The sequence below is a fragment of the Muntiacus reevesi genome, chromosome 10 (assembly GCF_963930625.1).
Source record: "Muntiacus reevesi chromosome 10, mMunRee1.1, whole genome shotgun sequence".
Taxonomy (NCBI): Eukaryota; Metazoa; Chordata; class Mammalia; order Artiodactyla; family Cervidae; genus Muntiacus; species Muntiacus reevesi.
This window is the reverse complement of record NC_089258.1, coordinates 8,095,112-8,114,473: the sequence shown is the minus strand read 5'-3', so window position 1 is coordinate 8,114,473 and position 19,362 is coordinate 8,095,112. Positions and strand designations below refer to the sequence as shown.

Genomic DNA, 19,362 nt, shown 5'->3' with positions numbered 1-19,362 from the left:
TCATGGACAGAAATCTGGCAGGCTATTATAAAACAGTAAGAAACCCAGTCATATTCCTTGGAAGGGCTAGCTCACAAACCCCAAGAACAGAAAGTATTCCTAGATCTCAGAAGGAAACAGCTAGGAATTGGAAAAGTCACTAGGAACCAGGGGTGTCCATGCTTCCTAAATTCACTGTTTCCTTTTCTCTGGGAATGGCTTTGGTAGAAAATGGGCACCCAGTTTGGTTTAGCGCCACCAGCCAGTTCCATACTGCTGAGAATTTGAATGACCGAGTCTAATCTAGGCTCTGAACTGGTTCTCCCTGAGCCGGGAGGCCACCCCAGAACAGTACTGTGACCTGGACATCTGGGCTTACATCAGATGAGCTCAGCTACAGGGCGCCACTCTGAACGCAGGGGCGCAGGGGTCCCCCAGCGTCTTTGGGCAGGCCCCCGGTAAGGTGGTCACTCTTGAGAGCTTACTGTGTAGCTCTGTGTTGTTGGGGCCGGAGAGCAGAGCCAGGTAAGATAAAGCCCCTGCTCTTGGAATTGAGAGGGCGTTATCAGCTTAATGGAGAAGAGAGATGAGTGGATATTTTAAAACTGTGATAATATCTAAGTATTGTGAGTAGAGGGCTATCTTGGGAGCCTACAGGAGAGGAACTTAATCAGCCTGGACATTAAGAAATACTAGGAGAGGACATGTCTGAACTGAATCATGAAACATAAGGACATAATGGCCAGGTAAAGAGGAGAGTAGGTGAAAGCATTTCTGGCATTGGAACAGCCTAACCATGAAGTAAAATCACTATATATTTTGTGTGAGTATTAATTTATAAGCAGTTCTTTCTTTTCTTTTTTTTTTTTAAATAAAAAGTTTTATTGGAGAAAAATAGAACCACCATGTACACAGGGAAAAGAGCACAAAAATTCAACTGATACAGAACTGAAAGTCACAACTACCCAATGTTGTTTGCGATTACTTTTCAATTTCTTAAATGGCTTCCCTCAATTTTTTAAATAGCCTTGCCAATTTTCAGCTGAAATAAAATCAAGTTTTCAAGAAATTAAGAGCCTCAGCGAAGGGACCAGCTTTTAAGATAACAAAGGTGACACCAAGAGTCTCCTAATAGGACCAATTCTACCGAAAAATTCCTGAAGCACATAACTACTGAGTCTGGTAGAACAGTAGCTCAGAGACCATCAGGGATTAGTTAGAACACTGATTCAGACTGTCCAGTATTAAGCAGTTCTTTCTATAGTATAACGTCCATGGAAGGATGTGAGGCTGGAGAGATAGATAAGGTCCATGTTGAGGAGAATCTTCATGCCATGCTGAAGGGCTTGAATTTAGGGGAAAGTGAAAGTGAAGTCGCTCAGTTATGTCCGATTCTTTGTGACCCCATGGACTGTAGCCTACCAGTCTCCTCCATCCATGGGATTTTCCTGGCAAGAGTGGGTTACCATTTCCTTCTCCAGGGGATCTTCCTGACCCAGGGATCGAACCCAGGTCTCCTGCATTGTAAGCAGACGCTTTACCGTCTAAGCCACCAGGGAAGTCAAATTTAGGGGAAGGGAAACTATTAATTTTTAATGGACATGGGAGGATTTCCATGCTTTAGGAAGATGAATGATTATAGTGTGGAGTATAGTTTTGTTGATGGCCTTGCCTGAAGGCAAGTCGTGTAGAGGAGAGAGGATGAAGAAGAAGGAGCCAACTGTAAGAATATTTAGGAGGAAGTTAGGAATCTAGGGTGAATCCCAGGCTTGAGTGAGCAGGAAGATTGTGGTGGCATCAGTTGAAATGAGCAGTTCGGGGAGGAAGATAATTTGTTTTAGACACATTGAGTCAGAAAATTTGAAAATGCCTGTCAGACACATTGGTGATGGCGCCAGTTAGGTGGAGGCTCAGCCTTAAATAGTTGGCAGGGTTTATAGGTTTGGGAGTGGTTCCCCTCAGTCTTCCTTTCTTTCTAAAATCCGCCCCACCCTCAGTCTCTGCTTGACCCTCTTATTCTAGCTACTCTTCCTTTTCTATTTCTCTTTTAAATTTAAGACTTACCTACTTCCTCCTTTCATAAATCTTCTATGCAAGCAGTAGGTTGTTTATACAAAGATTTGACATGTTTTGGCTTCACTCTGAGATTTGCTGATAGAATTTTAAGTGAACCTCCTAGACTAGAAGGTATATGAGGACAGAGATCATTCCTAGTAGTTAGGTTTCTCACACCTAGAACAGTTCTTGGCACTGAATTGGTGCTGACTCAGTGAGCAAATAAAGGAATGAGTCATTGAATCACATAAAGAGTTTAATAATAGACTCCACTGGGGATGCCCTTTCTCTAAGACTGATCTTTTCTATCAAGCATTTCTCTGAGTTGAATTTTGGAGAATGAAAGAGGGTTGGTTTGTTACAGAAGTGGATAAGAGCATTTCAGGCAGAAGGAGCAGCATAAGCAGAGACACGGAGGCACAGAACAGATAAGCAGTTGAGACGCGAATCTCTTACTCTCTCATATCTCAGGTCACTCTGGCAAACCTGGTATGGTTTATACTTATGTCTAATAGTGGTTATTATGTGTTTTGTTTATAATTTTCTACACATGTGTTGATAAGAATTAGTGATACATAATACGGTTGCACTGGTAGAAAACCTTTCATCAGGTTCATTAGGTCCAAAGTCTAATACAGGTCTTCTTTGAAGCCATCTTTGAATATCAGGCAGAATTTACTTCTTCCTCTTCTGTGTTTATATAACATATTATATAGCATATTATACCTATCTCTGTTGTGTTTTCTTATTTACATGTTTCATTTGACTAGTGTAGCCCTGACTTTGCAGTTAGTAGACATTAATTAAATGTTTGATGGATAACTGAGTGAGTGAATGAATATTTATACCCAAGGTCAGCCACACTGAAGAGAAACTTCACCTTCTTTATCTCTTCTCTCTCGTAGCTGTTTGTAGTGGATGTCCAGACAAGCCAGATCACCAAGATTCCCATTCTGAAGGACCGGGAGCCCGGCGGTGTGACTCAGCAGGGCTGCGGTATCCATGCTATCGAGCTGAATCCCTCTAGGACACTGTTAGCCACTGGAGGAGACAACCCTAATAGTCTGGCCATCTACCGGCTGCCTACACTAGATCCTGTGTGTGTGGGAGATGTAAGTTTTTAAGCAGAGCCCAGCAGGTAACATGGACCTTCCTCCCGTAAGCCCTTCAGGAAGGAACAGTTTGCTTACTGCGGACTTGGGGGCTGGAGTCGGGGTGAGGAGTTGTAATGGTGAGATGTGGGTACGGAGATGTCAGAGTGGGTACTGCGCTCCCCACAGAGAGCTTCAGATGCTGACAGAAGGGATGTTTGATACAGGTGCGAGCAGCACACCTCAGATGCCGGCAGCAGTGGGTTGGTGTTTACAGTCCACAGTGTTTACACATTTCCTACTGCCCATGGTCAGAAGAGTTTATTAAATTACTCATTCAGCAACTGTTTTTTGACCCTTCTGTGGCCAGGCATTGTTTTAGACACTGGGGATGTAGCAGTGAATAAAAGAGACAAAGCCCCCCTATCCTCCTGAAGCCTGTGCTCAAGTGAAGGGAGGCGTATAAACCAAGAAAAATGTACCAGCAGTAAGTCAGAGTGGGAAGTGCCATGGAGAAGAGTAAAGGCAGGCTAAAGGAGAGAGTGTGGTGGAGGATGCTATTGCAGAGGGTAGTCAGGGAAGGCCTCTTTGATAAGAGTAACACTTGAGCAGGGAGGCTTAAAGGAAATGCGGGTACAAGCCATGCTGATGTCTGAGGAAGAGAGTTCAGAAGAGGGAAGAACATAGAGGTCGGTTCTAACTGTTGTCCCAGGAAGCACAGGGGAGCGTGCCAGGATGTAGTTGGAGGGCTGAGAGGTGGATGATGGTGTGTAAGAGCCACAGGTAAGACATCAAGAGACAGAGTGCTGGAGCAGTGTGTCCACCGGCCATGTTTATAGCCCATAGGCAAGCCAGCTTCATTTCAGCTTTGAGCTTCTCAAGACACAGTTAAAGATTGTAGGATCATGCCATTTGGGTTGTGATCACCAGAGATCAAAATTGTAATTTTTACAAAGATATTTTCATTCAGACTTTTAAGCTTTTCAGGGGTGTACATTGTAATCCTCATTTCACTCATTTCTTTTTTCCTCCCCCCCCCCCCCCCACCTCCCTCACCTGTCACTCCCTCCTTGAAGGACGGACACAAGGACTGGATCTTTTCCATTGCGTGGATCAGTGACACTATGGCCGTGTCTGGTAAATTGCCCTTTTGTAAGGAATTCTGGTGTGGCAGGGAAGGAGGGAGGCTAGAAGTTAAAAAGGGGGTCGTAGTGTAACTGGAAATAGCCCAATAACCAACCATCAGCCAGGGGCCAGAAAACTTTATTTCTAGTATTGTCTCTTTCTCTGACTTAGCATGTGACCTTGGATAAGTCTTGTCCCTTGTATATTCCTAATCTGGAAAGTACTGGAAGTACTGGCACACTTATTATTCATACTCTGCCTTTTTTTAAAGAGCCTGTGTAATGGCCCCTTAACTTCAACATTTTGTTGGGATTTGCTGAGACAATAGTTCGGAGAGTGGTTTTGGAAAAGTTGTGCTCTGGAAAATATTTGGAGCAATTATCATTTTCTGTACAACTATATAGTGTTGATAAAGCTGAACAGGATTGGGGAAATTCCCCTCCCAATGGTAGAACAGTCAGGAAAAATACATGGAAATGAGTGAAGAGATGCTCAAATGCTTTCTGAATACCCACAGCAGCCTAGAATGTAGGCTCAGAGTGCCAATCAGCTTTTCTGGGTACCTGGCTTCCCAGGTGGCACAGCAGTAAAGAATCTGCCTGCCAATGCAGGAGACATAGGAATGAGGGTCAGGAAGATCCCCTGGAGGAGGAAATTACAACCACTCCAGTATCCTTGCCTGGATAATTCCATAGACAGAGGAGTCTCAGGAGCTACAGTCCATGGGTTTGCAGAGAGTCAGACCTGACTGAGCGATGGAGCATGCCTGCATATATATGTAAAATATAATCGTCCATTCCAGATTCCCAAATTTTAAAAAATCACAAGAGTTGCTAAATTAAGTACTTCATATGTTATTTCATAGAATCATCATAACAATCCTAGAAGGTTTACATTGTCAGCCTCATTTCACAATTGAGAAGATTTAGATTCTGAAAAGTTATAGTTTGCCAGAGGCTACAGAGACAGTGAGAGATGGAGTCAGGATATGAAGCCCATGCTTAGAACTGCCACAAAGAAAACTAAGGGAACATAAATGTTTCTTTCTTCGGGTTTTTTGCAAGGCAATAGAAAACAACAAGGAAGGAAGGAGAAGTCTAATGGACGAACATAGTCACAGTTCAGAAATTTTCAGTAGCAGTTCAGAAGCTCTTGGATTCCCTGTCATTTGTCTCCTCAAGAAGTGAGAGCTCCTGGAGGGCAAAGACTGAATCATGTCCCCTCTATAGGGACTATGTGTATGACAGTAAGCTGGACTAAATGGGGTTGTTGGGAGCCAGGACATGACTTTTTTGGAGAGTTTTCCTTCTATTTTTTAATATACCCTGGGAGTGTTCTGTGTTTTCAGGCTGATAGCTTCCAAGGCTACATTTTGTGAACAGTAAGCAGGTTTTAAGAATACTGACTCTGAAACAGGAACAGACTCACAAATATAGAACACAAACTTACGGTTACCAAAGCGGAGAGGGAGGGAGTCGGGACAGATTAAGGGTATGGGATTAACTGATACAAACTACTGTATATAAAATAGAAAAGCAACAAGGATATACTGTATAGCATGGGGTATTATGCTCAATATCTTATAATAACCTATAGTGGAATATAATCTGCAAAAATACTGAGTCATTATGTTATCTACCTGAAATTAGTATTATAAATCAGTTATATTTCAGTTTAAAAAGAAGAAAGACTATTGACTCTGAGAGAACTATACTCTGAAAACTGTACAACATTTATGAAGGAAATTGAAGATGTTGTAAAGGAAAGGAAAGATATATCCTATGGTCTTGGATTAGAGGAATTAATGCTGTTAAAATATCTGTATTTCCCTAAGCAATCTACAGATATAATGCAATCCTTATCAGAATACCCATGGCATTTTTTCATCAAACTAGAGCAGTCCTAATATTTATATGGAACCACAAAAGACCCCAAATTGCTAGAGCAATTTTTTTTTTAATTTTGTTTGTTTACTTGCTTGTGGCTGCTTTGGGTCTTCGTTGCCATACACAGGCTTTTTCTAGTTGCAGAGAGTGGGGGCTACTCTTTGTTGCAGTGTGCAGGCTTCCCATTGTGGTGGCTTTTCTTGTTGTGGAGCATGGGCTCCAAGCACTTGGGCTCAGTAGTTCTGGCTCTTGGGCTCTAGAGGACAGGCTCAGTAGTTGTAGCACATGGCATGTGAAATCTTCCTGGACCAGGGATCAATGCAGGTGGATCCTCATCCACTACCACCATGGCAGTCCTGCCAGAGCAATCGTGAGATAAAAAAGAACAAAGCTAGAGATAGCATGCCCCCTGAATTCAGATTAAACTACAAAGCTGTGGTCATTGAAACAGCATGGTGCTGGCACAAAAAGACACTCAAAGATCAGTGGGACAGAACAAAGAAGTTAGCTCGTCAGTAAATCTGTGGCAAAGCATATACAATGGAGAAAAACCAGTCTTCTCAATGAGAAGTGCTGGGAAAACTGGACAGCTATATATAAAAGAATGAAATTATTGATAGAACATTTTCTCACACCTATATACTAAACTTAAACTCAAAATGGATTAAAGACATAAATGTAAGACTGGAAACCATGAAACTGCTAGAAAACATAGACAGAACACTCTTTAATATAAATCATAGCAGTGTCTTATTTGATCTCCTGAGGCAAAGGAAACAGCCAAAAAAGACCACCTATGGAATGGGAGAAAATGTTTGCAAATGATATGACCTATATTGATTAATATGTAAAACATATAAACAGCTTGTACAGCTCTATAAAAAAATTAACAGCCCAGTTAAAAATTGGTCAGGGAATGTCCCTGGTGGTGCAGTGGGTAAGAATGCACCTGCCAATGTAGGGGATTCAGGTTCCGTCCCTGGTTGGGGAACTAAGATCCCAGAGGCTGGGGAGCAACTAAGCCCGTGTGCTCCGGAGCCCCACAACTGGAGGATCCCTGCACCACAACGAACAGTGCCACATGAGGCAGTGAAAATCCCATGCGCCACAACCAAGACCCAAAGCAGCCAAAGTAGCATTTAATAGAATAGATAGCCATGGAATTCCCTGGCAGTCCAGTGGTTAGGACTCTGCGCTTTCACTGCCAAGGGCGCAAGTTCAGGTCCTAGGCAGGGAACTAAAATCCCACAAGCCACATGGCACATCCAAAAAGCTAAAACAGGTAACGACAAGGACCTATTGTTTAGCACAGGGGACTCTGCTCAATATATTGTAATAACCTAAATGGGAAAAGAATTTGAAAAAGAACAGATATGTATATATGTAACTGAATCACTTTGCTGTACACTTTAAAGTAACACAATACTGTTAACCAACTATATTCCAATGTAAAGTAAAAATTAAAAAAAAATAAGATGTGGTAATATACACAATGGACTATTACTCAGCTACTAAAAAAGAATGAAATTCTGCCATTTTCAACACCATGGATGGACCTGGAGAGTATTATGCTTAGTGAAATAAGTCAGTGAAAGACAAAAACTCATCACTGGAATGTAGAATCCAAAAATAAAATGAATGTATAAAAACAAACAGTTTCACAGAAAAAGAGAATAAACTAGTGGCTACCAGTGGGGAGAGAGCTGGGGCAAGATAGAAGTATGGAATTGAGTACAAACTACTGTGTATAAAATAAGCAACAGGGATATATTGTGCAGTACAAGGAAATATGACTATTATTTTATAATGACCTTAAATGGAGTATAATCTATAAAAATATTGAATCACTGTGCTGTATACCTGAAGCAAATATAATATTGTAAGTCAACTAATACTGTAGTGAAAATTAAAATCTAGGGACTTCCCTGGTGGTCCAGTGGTTAAGACTTCCAATGCAGGGGGCACTGGTTTAATCCATAATTAGGGAAGAGCCTATATGCTTCATGGAGTGGCCAAAAAAAAATGAAAGATTAAAATCTAAATCTAAAAATCTATCTTTAAAAGATTAAATCTAAATCTCAATAGAAATCTCATCTTCTATTGAGACTTTAATTATGATAATATAGAACATACTTCTTTATAAACTGTAGAATAAGTAAAACCTCTACATACACAACAAAAACCCATCAATGTTCCTAATATATAATTTTGCCATCTAAATTGAGGAAATAACAGCTTTGTACAAATAATAATCTTCAAATGCTGTGTTCTCCAAATTGTTGCATATTGAAAGTAGCTTGTGTTCCAGTTTCCTGATCTTCCAAATAAGTTGGTACTCTTCCCTACCCTAATGATGGAGATGCCCTGTGACATGCTGATGACATATCGTAGGATACACAACACCACATACAATTATGGAAGCTAAAGAGTAAAATCACAGTATACATTTTAAAATCATAATATGTGCAGAGACAATAAGAAACCTAATTTGGAGGAGTGATATATAAAGATTGAGAAACTGCCTCAAAATTTTGCAGTAAGCAGCTCAGTTGCAAATATCAATGGCTCCAACATTTGGCTGTGCAGGAGGGCAGGGGGAAGATTTTTCCGGGGGAACTTCCCTGGCAGTTCAGTGGTTGAGACTCCACATTTCAGCTGCAGGGGGCCTGGGTTTGATCCTTAGTTGGCATCCTAAGATCCCATAATCTGCACAGTGCAGTCAAAAAAAAAACTGTTGAATTTTCAGTTACACTTCATTTACATCCAAATCAGCAATTTCATACTCTGAGAGGTCACATCAACAAGAAAGTCCAGATAGATGTCAATGTAGATGTCTTATTTCGTTGGGTATAAACAAGGTTCTATTATTTACCAAAAAAGAATGTTTGATGTACCATTAACATTAAAATAGGTTTTGCTGCATTAAAAAAAAGAATAGTGGCTCTGATAATAAAAGACCTGAATTTGAATCCTGGTCATACCGCTTATTAGCATAGAGGATTAAGCCTTTTTAAGACTTGGGTTTAAACATGGATAATGATTATACATTAAAGGGTCATTGGGAAGATCAAATGATACAGTGAAAATGCTCAATACTTGTTAACCAGTGTTAATGTTCACATTTGATGAACATCAACCCCTTGATGATGAACATTTCCCTCAGATTCAGGGTATTCAAACTCATCATCTCCCTCCCAGGACCACACCTCTCCCTACCATTGACATATTGATAAATTCTCCTACCTTCTATCTAGGCACACAGCAAGGGAACTAAGACTGTTCAGTCTCCATCGATTACCAAGCCCTGTTGATATGATTTTCTAAAATATCTCTTATACCCATCAATTTATTTTCTGTCTTCTCTGGGTGCTCATCATCTATCTTTTGAATTACCCCAATGTCCTTCTGTGTTTTCTCTCCGATTCTAGTCTTATCTCCTCTAATCTAATCTTCATGTTGCTGCCAGATTAGTTCTTTAAATAAATTTTTCCTTACTGCAAAAGTAACATATGTTTAAGAATTTTAAAAATTCAAATAAAAAAGGAAAGCATTACCCACACAATCTCTGCCTAGAGATAGCCACTGTTGACATTTTTAAATACATCTTGCTAGTTTTTTTTTTCAGTACCTATTCCAGTTGTTAAAATGGAATCATTACTAGGTTAAAATAGGATCATTTAGAAGGATAGATAGATGTATATTACACCACGTATAAGAAAACCATGATGGTAGACTCTAGATGTAAGTATATAATTCATTTCAACATTTATTTCAACATGCTTGACATTTTTCATAATAAAGCTTGTGTTTTATTTTTTGAACTTGCATTATCACTCTTAAGTAGTTCTCTAGATGTGCCCTTCTCTCGGTGGCCTTTTCTGGATTTCACACACATTGAACCCTCTGTTTTGAACCTCTGTCCACAGACCTTATGGTGCAAATTGAGCAATATTTCTCCCATGTCAGACAGTTTTTACTGTGAAGTATTCAGGAGATTTAAAGTGTGGGAGGGGCACCTTCTGGTCTGAATGGAATGTTGGCAAATATTGATACTGAGAGGAATTTGAAAAATTTTTTAATGGTTCTTGATAGACTGTTTTATATCTATCCAAATAGACCCGTTTTAAGTGCTTCATTATTGTTTCCTAAGAGAAACAATTTATATTATTAAACACTCATCTTATGTAGAACAGTCATTCTTAATTCAAGGGTTGTGGTCCGTTTAAGGGGCCTAGGAACCTCCCTGAAGTTGAGTGTGCAATGTAGATCTTTAGTGTATTTTTCTAGAGAAAGAAGTCTTTAGCATTTCTAAGTCTGAAGAAGGGGTACTGTGACTCCAGAAATGTTAAGCACCAGTGATCTAGAGTGGAGATCACCTGTGCATTCACACCCCAGTAAGCTGAGCGTTTGGCTTGGAACATTACTGAGCTTTGTCAAATGTATTATGTTCTCCTTTGAAATGTCTCACCAACCACATTACACTTAAAGGTTACATTTTGGGACTTTTCCTGGCAGTGCAGTGGTTAAGACTCTGCGCTTCCAATGCAAGGGGTGCAGATTCGATTCCTGGTTGGGGAACTAAGATCCCACAGGTTGTGGGACAGGCATGGTCAAAAATATACATATTATGTGCCTATATATTAACTCCTACACTTGAGTTGAATCATCCTCAGTGTAGCTCTTAAAATGCATATTGCTGTTCATTTTGGTCTGGGCCACTGGCCAGATTTGCACACATGTGAACATGGTGCTCGGAGAACTAGGCTAAGAAAGTCCTTTTGGCTTCCATGGGAGTGTCTCGTGGTGAGCTGGTATGTCTGATGCCCATGGTCTCCTCTCCCGGCAGGCTCACGCGATGGTTCTATGGGACTCTGGGAGGTGACCGAGGACGTGCTGACCAAAAGCGACGCAAGGCGCAATGTGTCACAAGTCCCTGTGTATTCTCACATCACTCACAAGGCCTTAAAGGACATCCCCAAGGAGGACACAAACCCTGACAACTGCAAGGTCCGGGCCCTGGCCTTCAACAACAGGAACAAGGTATGAGCTTGCCAGAGGCCCCTGAAGCCTATTCCCCCTGCTTCAGTTCCTTGGCTTATGTCTTGGAGGATGCACTTCCCTTCTCTTTTCCCAAGTCAGCGCTTACTGCATAATTCGTCTCTGAGCCCAAGCAACATCTCTTAAAGACTGAGGGATGCTCAAGTAACAATCTCTCTCTGAGAAAGATCATAACTAAAATTATGAAATCTACCCCTTGCAGTGAGTATTCTCTGCATGGTTCATGTCTGTTAACCTCTCAGAGTTTCCCCAGGGCCATTCTGATCTGTCTCTCATCTGCATGTGACCTTGCAGGTGCTCTATTTTGGGTATGATTTTCCTACATGCAGTCACTTTCTTCTCTCTTGTATTCAGTTCCTTTTCATTCTTCACAGCCTCTTCTCAATGCTTCCATCAAGTCTAATCATCTGAGTCAGATCTCCTGAAACTGAACTATTAAGTAGACTGCTGGTTTGAAGACCCAGACCCATAAGAGAAGAAAAGCTTTTCCCACAATTTGAGGGCTAGTTCCCTTAGCCTCCCATCTCTCATCCATATTTAGGGGTTAGGGGTAGATGGATCTCCTACCTTAGACCCTCTACTTATAGCAGCTCTCACACTGAGACTTATAAAACTGGCTTTCATGTGTGTGCTCTGTTATAACTATCAAACAGGATGTGACGTGTATGATTGTATGCTACTGGCTTTTTGAACCTTGGGTGTCTCTGTTCAAGCCTGGACTAGCTTCTTGGGTTCTCTCTAGAAGCAGCCTTGCTTTATTATGCTGTCCAGCTGCATTTCATAGGGTGAGATGAGGGGCTGATAATCCCTGGCACCATCTCGGGATCCAAGTGAGGAATGGAGGACCCCATCCTGCAGGTATTCTCCTGCTTACTGTCGTGAGTTGCTTTGCGTATGACCTGTTTTTCATTGCTTTTGCAGGAATTGGGAGCAGTATCGCTGGATGGCTACTTTCATCTCTGGAAGGCTGAAAATACCCTATCTAAGGTGTGATGAACATGACTTGGTAGTTTTCACCTTAAAGTTAAAATACTGTAATCTTCTGAATTATTCACTCTTATCTAAAACATGAATTCTTGAAGTGTCTGGACATGTGATCACATGGTACATGAACTTCTGAGCCTAGCCTGCCTCTTTTGAAAATCTTTTAAAGAAGTCATTGGGGTGATGCTTTCACATTGTTCCCATTGCAAGGGCTTGCTGAGAGACTCCTTAACTCGCAATCTTCCATTCCACAGTGCGTTTCAGTATTTGCTTATGGATTGTGGACTATTTGCAACATTGTCAGGGCAGGCAAACCTAAATGTTAGGAGTCATTGACGAAAATCAATTAAGAGAAGTCTTCTCCAAAATAATCATGTAAGGTATGGGTGTTGGTTGCTTAGTCATGTCCCAACTCTTTGCAACCCCGTGGGCTATAGCCTGCCAGGCTTCTCTGTCCATGGAATTCTGCAGACAAGAACACTGGAGTGGGTTGCCATTTCTTTCTCCAATGCAAGGTATGAGTTTACAATATTTGCAAGCAGCTTTTGCCTAAAGCTAAACGTACCCGTGAATCCTTTGCTCTGTTCTTGTCCCAGAGGCCTTTGAGACTTATTCCTTCTTTGATGGAATCTCTTTCAAAAGGAAGCAGAGCTCCAGGAATTACTGATTCCTTCATGTCACAGGAGCGTTTGTGCTCCACCACCCTTGCTGGGTGCCTCAACTGCAGTGGGCTCTGAAGATTGGGTAAATGATAAGGATCCAGGGTCAGCGGTGATTGGGCTGCCGGGGTTGGGCAGAGCCACGAGTGTGCTCTCTGTAGGGTAAGCTGCCACACAGTGGGGGTTTAGGCTGCAGGTCACCAGAAACAAGGTCCCCTAGCTGAAACTCGGTGAGAAGGTTGGGCTCTTCCTGGCAGAGAAAGCAGATGGGCCCTTGGCCTTAGTGCCCTGGAGTTATCCCTGGAAACAGCCTGTGGTGTTTGGCCTTTCTCTCTGCTTCTCATGATTTAATTCCAGCTTGACCTTTTCCCCTAACCAGTCCTCTTCAGTACCTAGATCTTGTTTACTATCACCACCTTTGTTTCTCTGACATACCTGGGGATGGAGCAGTGTGTTTTTTGATCTCTGACTGTGCGGGTCTTGTGGGTGAGGACAGCCCACAGGGGCGGGCAGCAGAGGACAGCGCCCTTCCGTATACACGCTAGTGTTTCCGCGGTGACCTTTCTCCTCTCTGTTTTCAGCTCCTCTCCACCAAGCTGCCATATTGCCGTGAAAATGTGTGCCTGGCCTATGGTAATGAATGGTCAGTCTACGCAGTGGGCTCCCAAGCTCACGTCTCTTTCTTGGATCCGCGGCAGCCATCATACAACGTCAAGTCTGTCTGCTCCAGGGAGCGAGGCAGCGGTAAGAGCCCTGTGTGCCCCTCAGTCTTACAACTGCATCGCTGTTGGTTTTTGCCCTTCTGTTTCTATATTGGTTTCCAGACAAGTACAGTGGTCTTTATGAAGGTGTTTGGTGACACAGAGGGGAGCTGGAATGCCTGCGTGGCAGCCAAGCTTCAGACACTTTAGACAAATGTATGGCCAGAATCCTTTGATGGAAACCAATCGTCAGGATATTGGTGGTTTCCGTGCTCCCTCACATCACCCTGCTCTCTTTCCTGTGTTAGTTTCTTTGTTGGAACTCTGCCTGAACTAGGAAATTCATTTTATGCTAAGGGATGATGGAGTAGACTGGGGGGGGATTTTGCAGAGGGCTGTGAGGAAACTTTTGGGGGTGATAATGTTATTTTGGTTGTGGTGATGGTGTCGTGGATATATACATATATTAAAACTTCACATTGTGTACTTTGAGTATTTGCAGTGCATTGTATATTGATTGTATGTCAATAAAGATAAAGAAGATATTTAGTTCTGACCACTGGATGAACTAGACTTCAAAACCCCACCACCACCAGTCTTTAATAGCATATTCTCTCAGAGGGCACCCTCATTCTTTATTGAGGAATAAAAAGGCGTGTTTGTACTGTACTTAAAGATTTCAGAATACTTTTGTCAGCTGTCTCATTTCATCTTACCAAGAACCCTGTGGGAGACAGTTTATACCCCATTTTATAGAGGAGGAGACCAGGACCCATATCAGTTAAATAACTTGCCCGACATCACACTGGTTGGTGGGGGAACAGCCCAGGGACCAGAATCCAGAGGATCCAATTTAACAAAGTGTGTTTTTCTTCTTATCTCTTCTTTGTCCCCCTTCTCATGCAAAAATGTGGCTGCAGTTAAGAGGCACTGCATGGATTACACTTTAGCTTCTCTCTTTCTAGTAGTATTTATTTTCATGCAAATGTTGCAGATATGGCCTTTGTTTGGGGCTTGTTTGTTTTCAGTTATCTTTGAAATACTTACATTTCAGAACTGAGAGTAACTGTGTGTAAGTAAGGGAAAGAGTAAATCGCCTTGGCAGGAATGATGTCTTCAGTGAAGAGATTTTGGTTACTGTTACAGAAGTGGCATTAAAACCTAATTAGGAGATATTGATTTCACAAATACTAATGAGACCTCTTCGAATCGCATGCTCTTATTTAATCCACAGATGCAGCAGATGTGTTTTCCCTGCGACCCAAAAGGATTAGGTGACTTGTCTTAAATTCACAAATCAGAGACTATGCACCTTTGAAGTCTTGAGTCCTAGGCTATTTTCACTCTCCTAACACAGTTAATACCAGACAAAGACGTCTTGCCGTGCCATGGTAGTGGTTTTAGGTCAAATACAAGAAAGTCCTTGTTAATGTAATGATTTATAAATATGCACATTATCCTCAGCTTCAGTGCAGGTTAGAAACATAGAATGGAGACGAGCTCAGAGTGATGATGGATGACTTCGGAGTGAGCCAAGGAGGGGCAAGAAGGTTCAGGGCAGACTTGCGGTCCTAGGCCACAGGAATCTCAGGCATCATCAGGCGCCTCTCTGAGGCTCATGGGGAGGTTGCTGTTAGTGTGCGGACGGCCAGTGTGGCCTCACGGTGCTCCGGCTTGTGCATGAGCTAGGTCTGCCACAGGAAGGGTGCTGTGGGATGTCAGGGTGGCGTGTGAACTCAGTGCCAGAGAAATCCAGGCTCGCAGATCCGATCGCCCTTTTCCTTTCTCTCTCAGGGATCCGGTCAGTGAGCTTCTACGAGCACATCATCACTGTGGGCACAGGGCAGGGCTCCCTGCTGTTCTATGACATCCGAGCTCAGAGGTTCCTGGAAGAGAAGCTCTCAGCTTGTTACGGGTCCAAGCCCAAACTCGCAGGAGAGAACCTGAAACTAACAACTGGCAAAGGCTGGCTGGTGAGTAAGCCCAGGCCTCACATGGCTACCGGCCAGTGACAGAAACGGAGTCCTTACACTCCCACCCCTGCTAAGACGTCATAGTGTTTCACTAGTAAGAGGCAGGTCAGGGTGATTTTTGCTTCTGTGTCTGCACATCCATGGGAAAACTGAGGCCCAAAAGACAAACTAGTTGACCCAGGATAACCCGCAGGTGATAACAGCCAGAAGGAGAAGGAGCCTCCCCCTGAGACTGCCAGTGAATTATTAAAGCACTGGTTCCAGCAGTCCTGAGAAGACCTTAGGCTTGCATAGCACTTGCATAGGTTTGCGTAGCATCCTACTTGGCTCCTCCCTAACGTCATTTGGAAAAATGGGGCCCCAAGCCCATGAGCACCAGTCTCCTGGGATCCAGTGATAGAGAACAGGACCTTCTCCTCTCAAGGGGCCCAGAAAGCATCCTTGTCCCTTCTTTGCCTTTTCTGCCCTACCGGCAAGTGCTAACAGAGTCCCTTTTTTTTTTTTCTCATAGAATCATGATGAAACCTGGAGGAACTACTTTTCAGACATTGATTTCTTCCCCAATGCTGTTTACACCCACTGCTACGACTCGTCCGGAACGAAACTCTTTGTGGCAGGAGGTCCCCTCCCTTCAGGGCTCCATGGAAACTATGCTGGGCTCTGGAGTTAATGACAACCAACTCTCTCCCCAAATGCAGAGATTTACACTAACTTCCATCTTCAGTTTCCATTTCTTCTTTTGATTTTTTTCCAATTGTGTGAGGCCCTCATATTTTAGTGGGAACACCAGAGTTTGCCTATGCTTTAGGCACTTGACAGGAAGAACCTCTGTACAGAAATTTAAAGGATTTTTTGGGTTTTTTTTGTTTCGTTTTTTCTCTTTTTGGTAAGCAGACTTTAACTTTCCTATCTTTTTTCTTTCTGGCTTCTCAACCAGACATTGTTAATTCCTGTTTGTATTTTTCCTTTAAGTGACACACACTCTCCCCTCTCTGGGTTCCTTAGGTTGACGTAGTCATCCTCACCCTTACTTCACTCTTGAGAGGTAGGGCTCCTTTATAATTATACAGTTGCTGTCCTAGACTTTCTGTGAAAGTTTGGGGGCTGTGTGTGTGTTGTGTGTGTGGTGTGTGTGTGAGAGAGAGAACTTGTGTGCCTGTAAGTACCGTGTGTCATTGAAGTTACCTGGAGTGAGGATTACTGTAATTAAAATATTTATAAAAGAAACAACTTTATTCACAGAGTCTAGCTTTGGGACTGGTCTTTATCTTGTTTTGTAAAGTCTGACACTGATTATAGGAAGTAAAAATAGAAGGGAAAACAAACCACCAGTAGGAAACCCTTTGAATTCGATTGAGAGCTTCCTGGGCCTCTGACGCCAGGACTGCAAAGTAACCCCATCTCCCACCTGCCCCTCCCCTTCTGTGTAACCCCGGGGAGGACATTTCTGTGTATGTGTCACTTCCACTTCAGTTTCCCATCTGGTCCAATCCGCGGCCACTCCCCCCCAAACAGCAGAGTCTCAGTTCAAAATGCGGCTCTGGCAGTTGCAGAAAGCCTGGTGGGACTTGGTAAAAAGAATTTCCATTCCAACCTCCCTCTCCCTCCTCTCAGACAAGACCTGATATGGTTCCTCAGGGACCTGGAATGGGAGGCCTCAGGTCTGCTAAAATTCACATGCTTCGGTCCCTTTGGCTTTGAGGAGAAACTTTTTTGCCTTTCTTCGAATCTCCCCAGCGGGTTTTGCTTTTGTTTTCTAAAACGGGTTCAGTTCAGGAGGGTGGGGATGAGCAGGGGATTTATCTGTGTGTAGTGAGTGCCTCGTGTGTGGAATGTGTGTTTTCTGAAGACTGGAGCCACTCTGTTGGCTCAGCCCTGGGATGGCGATGGGGTGGCCTATAGCCAGCAGCCTTGTGCATGTAAAAGCAGCGATGTGATCAGTGATTTGTTCCGCCCTTGAACTGTGTAGTCTGAGGTTTTTGAACTTGCAGGCAACTGACTGACCAGTTACTCCTTGCTTTTTTATGCATCATAGTGCAGATAAGAGCTGTTCCCACCCCCACATTCCTCGACCACTCTAAGCACATGCTCTGTTTCTGGTAGCAGCCCATTCTGGGGGAAAGAAGTCATATTCCTGCACTTGTGTCCAAGTCGCTTTCCTAGTTGTCCCCCCTGCTCTGGGTGTAACTGAGGAGATTGAAAAAAAAAAAAGTATCTTCTCTTTGGTGATGGGGGGCTAATGGGGAGGGGAGACAGCAAGTCCACCCTGTATAGTGTTGCAAGGCATACACCACAGGTTCTAGAATTCTCATCTTCTAACCTAGAGACATAGGTGCTATAAACAGTGAATTAAGCAAAATGCTGGATGCTACAGATCTTTTAATTGTCTTAATTTTTTTCTATTATTAAACTACAAGCTGTAGATTTCTTAGTTCTCACAGAACTCATTTTAAACCTACTTGTATAAAAAAATAATTTTAGGATGTTTTGTACTGTTGCCAGACCCTCTTCTGTGATGGGTAATGCGTTTGATTGTTTGAGGTTTTGTTTTTCAAAATGTAGCACTTGACTTTTTGCCAAGTAAAAATAAATAAATATTTCAGTGCAAAGTGGTTTGAGTATGTGTAGCCAAGAGGCAGCAGGAAAAAGGTCCCCAGTGACTGGTTGGAAGGCCAGTTTGGGATTCTCGGATTGCTTGAAGCAGAACACAGGAGTTCCCTCAAGGGTAAAGGCGGGTCAAGGGCAAACACACAAAACACTAATACCTGCTTCCTCTTGGTCCCCAACCCTGGCCCAGGAGCAGTTGCTCCGGAGTCCAGTGGAGAGTAGGCATGTCTGGAGGAAGTGGTGTGGTGCTTGGAGAAAAGCAGAGACTGACGGAGGGAGCATGCTAGTCCTTGCTCTGAGTGACTGGATGAGCAAAGTCACCAGCTCCTCTTACATAAACCGGGGGTGGTGATGGGCCCCATCTGCTTCACTGGGGGGGACTGAGAATGACTCAGAGTGCCCCAGGAACAGGCTCTCATTTTGTCAAAGTTGGAACCGTGGATCCTAACTGTAAGAGGAGAAACCAGTGTCTTTATTTATTTATTTATTTATTTATTTATTTATTTATTTATTTTGCAATTGTTAGCTTGCTTTATTTTTTTTTCCAATTATTTTTATTAGTTGGAGGCTAATTACTTCACAACATTGCAGTGGGTTTTGTCTTACATTGACATGATGTTTTTATTTTTTTTATTTATCTTTTTTTTTTTCCCAATTGTTAGCTTGCTTTATTTATTTATTTTTTTTTTCCAAAAACCAGTGTCTTTAGTAAGTGATGTTCTTCCCAGCGGGCTGTCGCGCTGAGAAAGGTAGACTGCTGAACCCTATCACTCCTCACAGTCATCTCTGGAGGACCCATCAGGACTGGGCCACAGAGTCAAGCAAGCTGGGTACAGCTGCTGTTAGAAACTGCTTCAGCAGATGATTCATACAAGCAACTACCTATTGATACATGATCAAAGGCTGCAAACAGGAGAGGGGAAGTGAAAGAGTTGAAGGGGTTGAAAGGGCTTCCCAGAGGAGGAGAGTTAAAGCATTTGGAAAGGGACTGAAATTAGCCTTTCCCAGAATGAGATTTTTTCAGAATCCCCAATCCGTGGAACAGTAATGGGCAATTGCAAAATGTCCCATGTTCAGATTACTTGGGGGAGATGTAGATGAAAACAAAGACATGTTTCTTCACAACCTGAGGTTTGGGGTTACCATGGGACTCATGCATGAGACATGCTCAGAAAAAGGTGGCGGAGTGTGGGGAGGGCCTGGCCTAGACCTCTGGCCTCTGTGGAATCTTGGACCTGCTCCCA

The 19,362-nt window shown here is 42.8% G+C and overlaps 1 protein-coding gene across 1 annotated transcript in view; it reads left to right on the top strand.

The window, feature by feature from the left end:
• The window catches only part of DCAF12 (DDB1 and CUL4 associated factor 12), a 40,186-nt gene extending 22,066 nt beyond the window's left edge, over window positions 1-18,120 (top strand). Inside the window, exons 3-9 of the mRNA XM_065946923.1 lie at window positions 2,940-3,146; window positions 4,202-4,262; window positions 10,983-11,176; window positions 12,116-12,181; window positions 13,419-13,581; window positions 15,333-15,511; window positions 16,023-18,120. Of these exons, the coding sequence (XP_065802995.1) occupies window positions 2,940-3,146; window positions 4,202-4,262; window positions 10,983-11,176; window positions 12,116-12,181; window positions 13,419-13,581; window positions 15,333-15,511; window positions 16,023-16,181 (1,029 nt within the window). The 3' untranslated portion in view covers window positions 16,182-18,120. The remainder of the gene's footprint in view (window positions 1-2,939; window positions 3,147-4,201; window positions 4,263-10,982; window positions 11,177-12,115; window positions 12,182-13,418; window positions 13,582-15,332; window positions 15,512-16,022) is intronic.
• The last annotated feature ends 1,242 nt before the right edge of the window (window positions 18,121-19,362 follow it).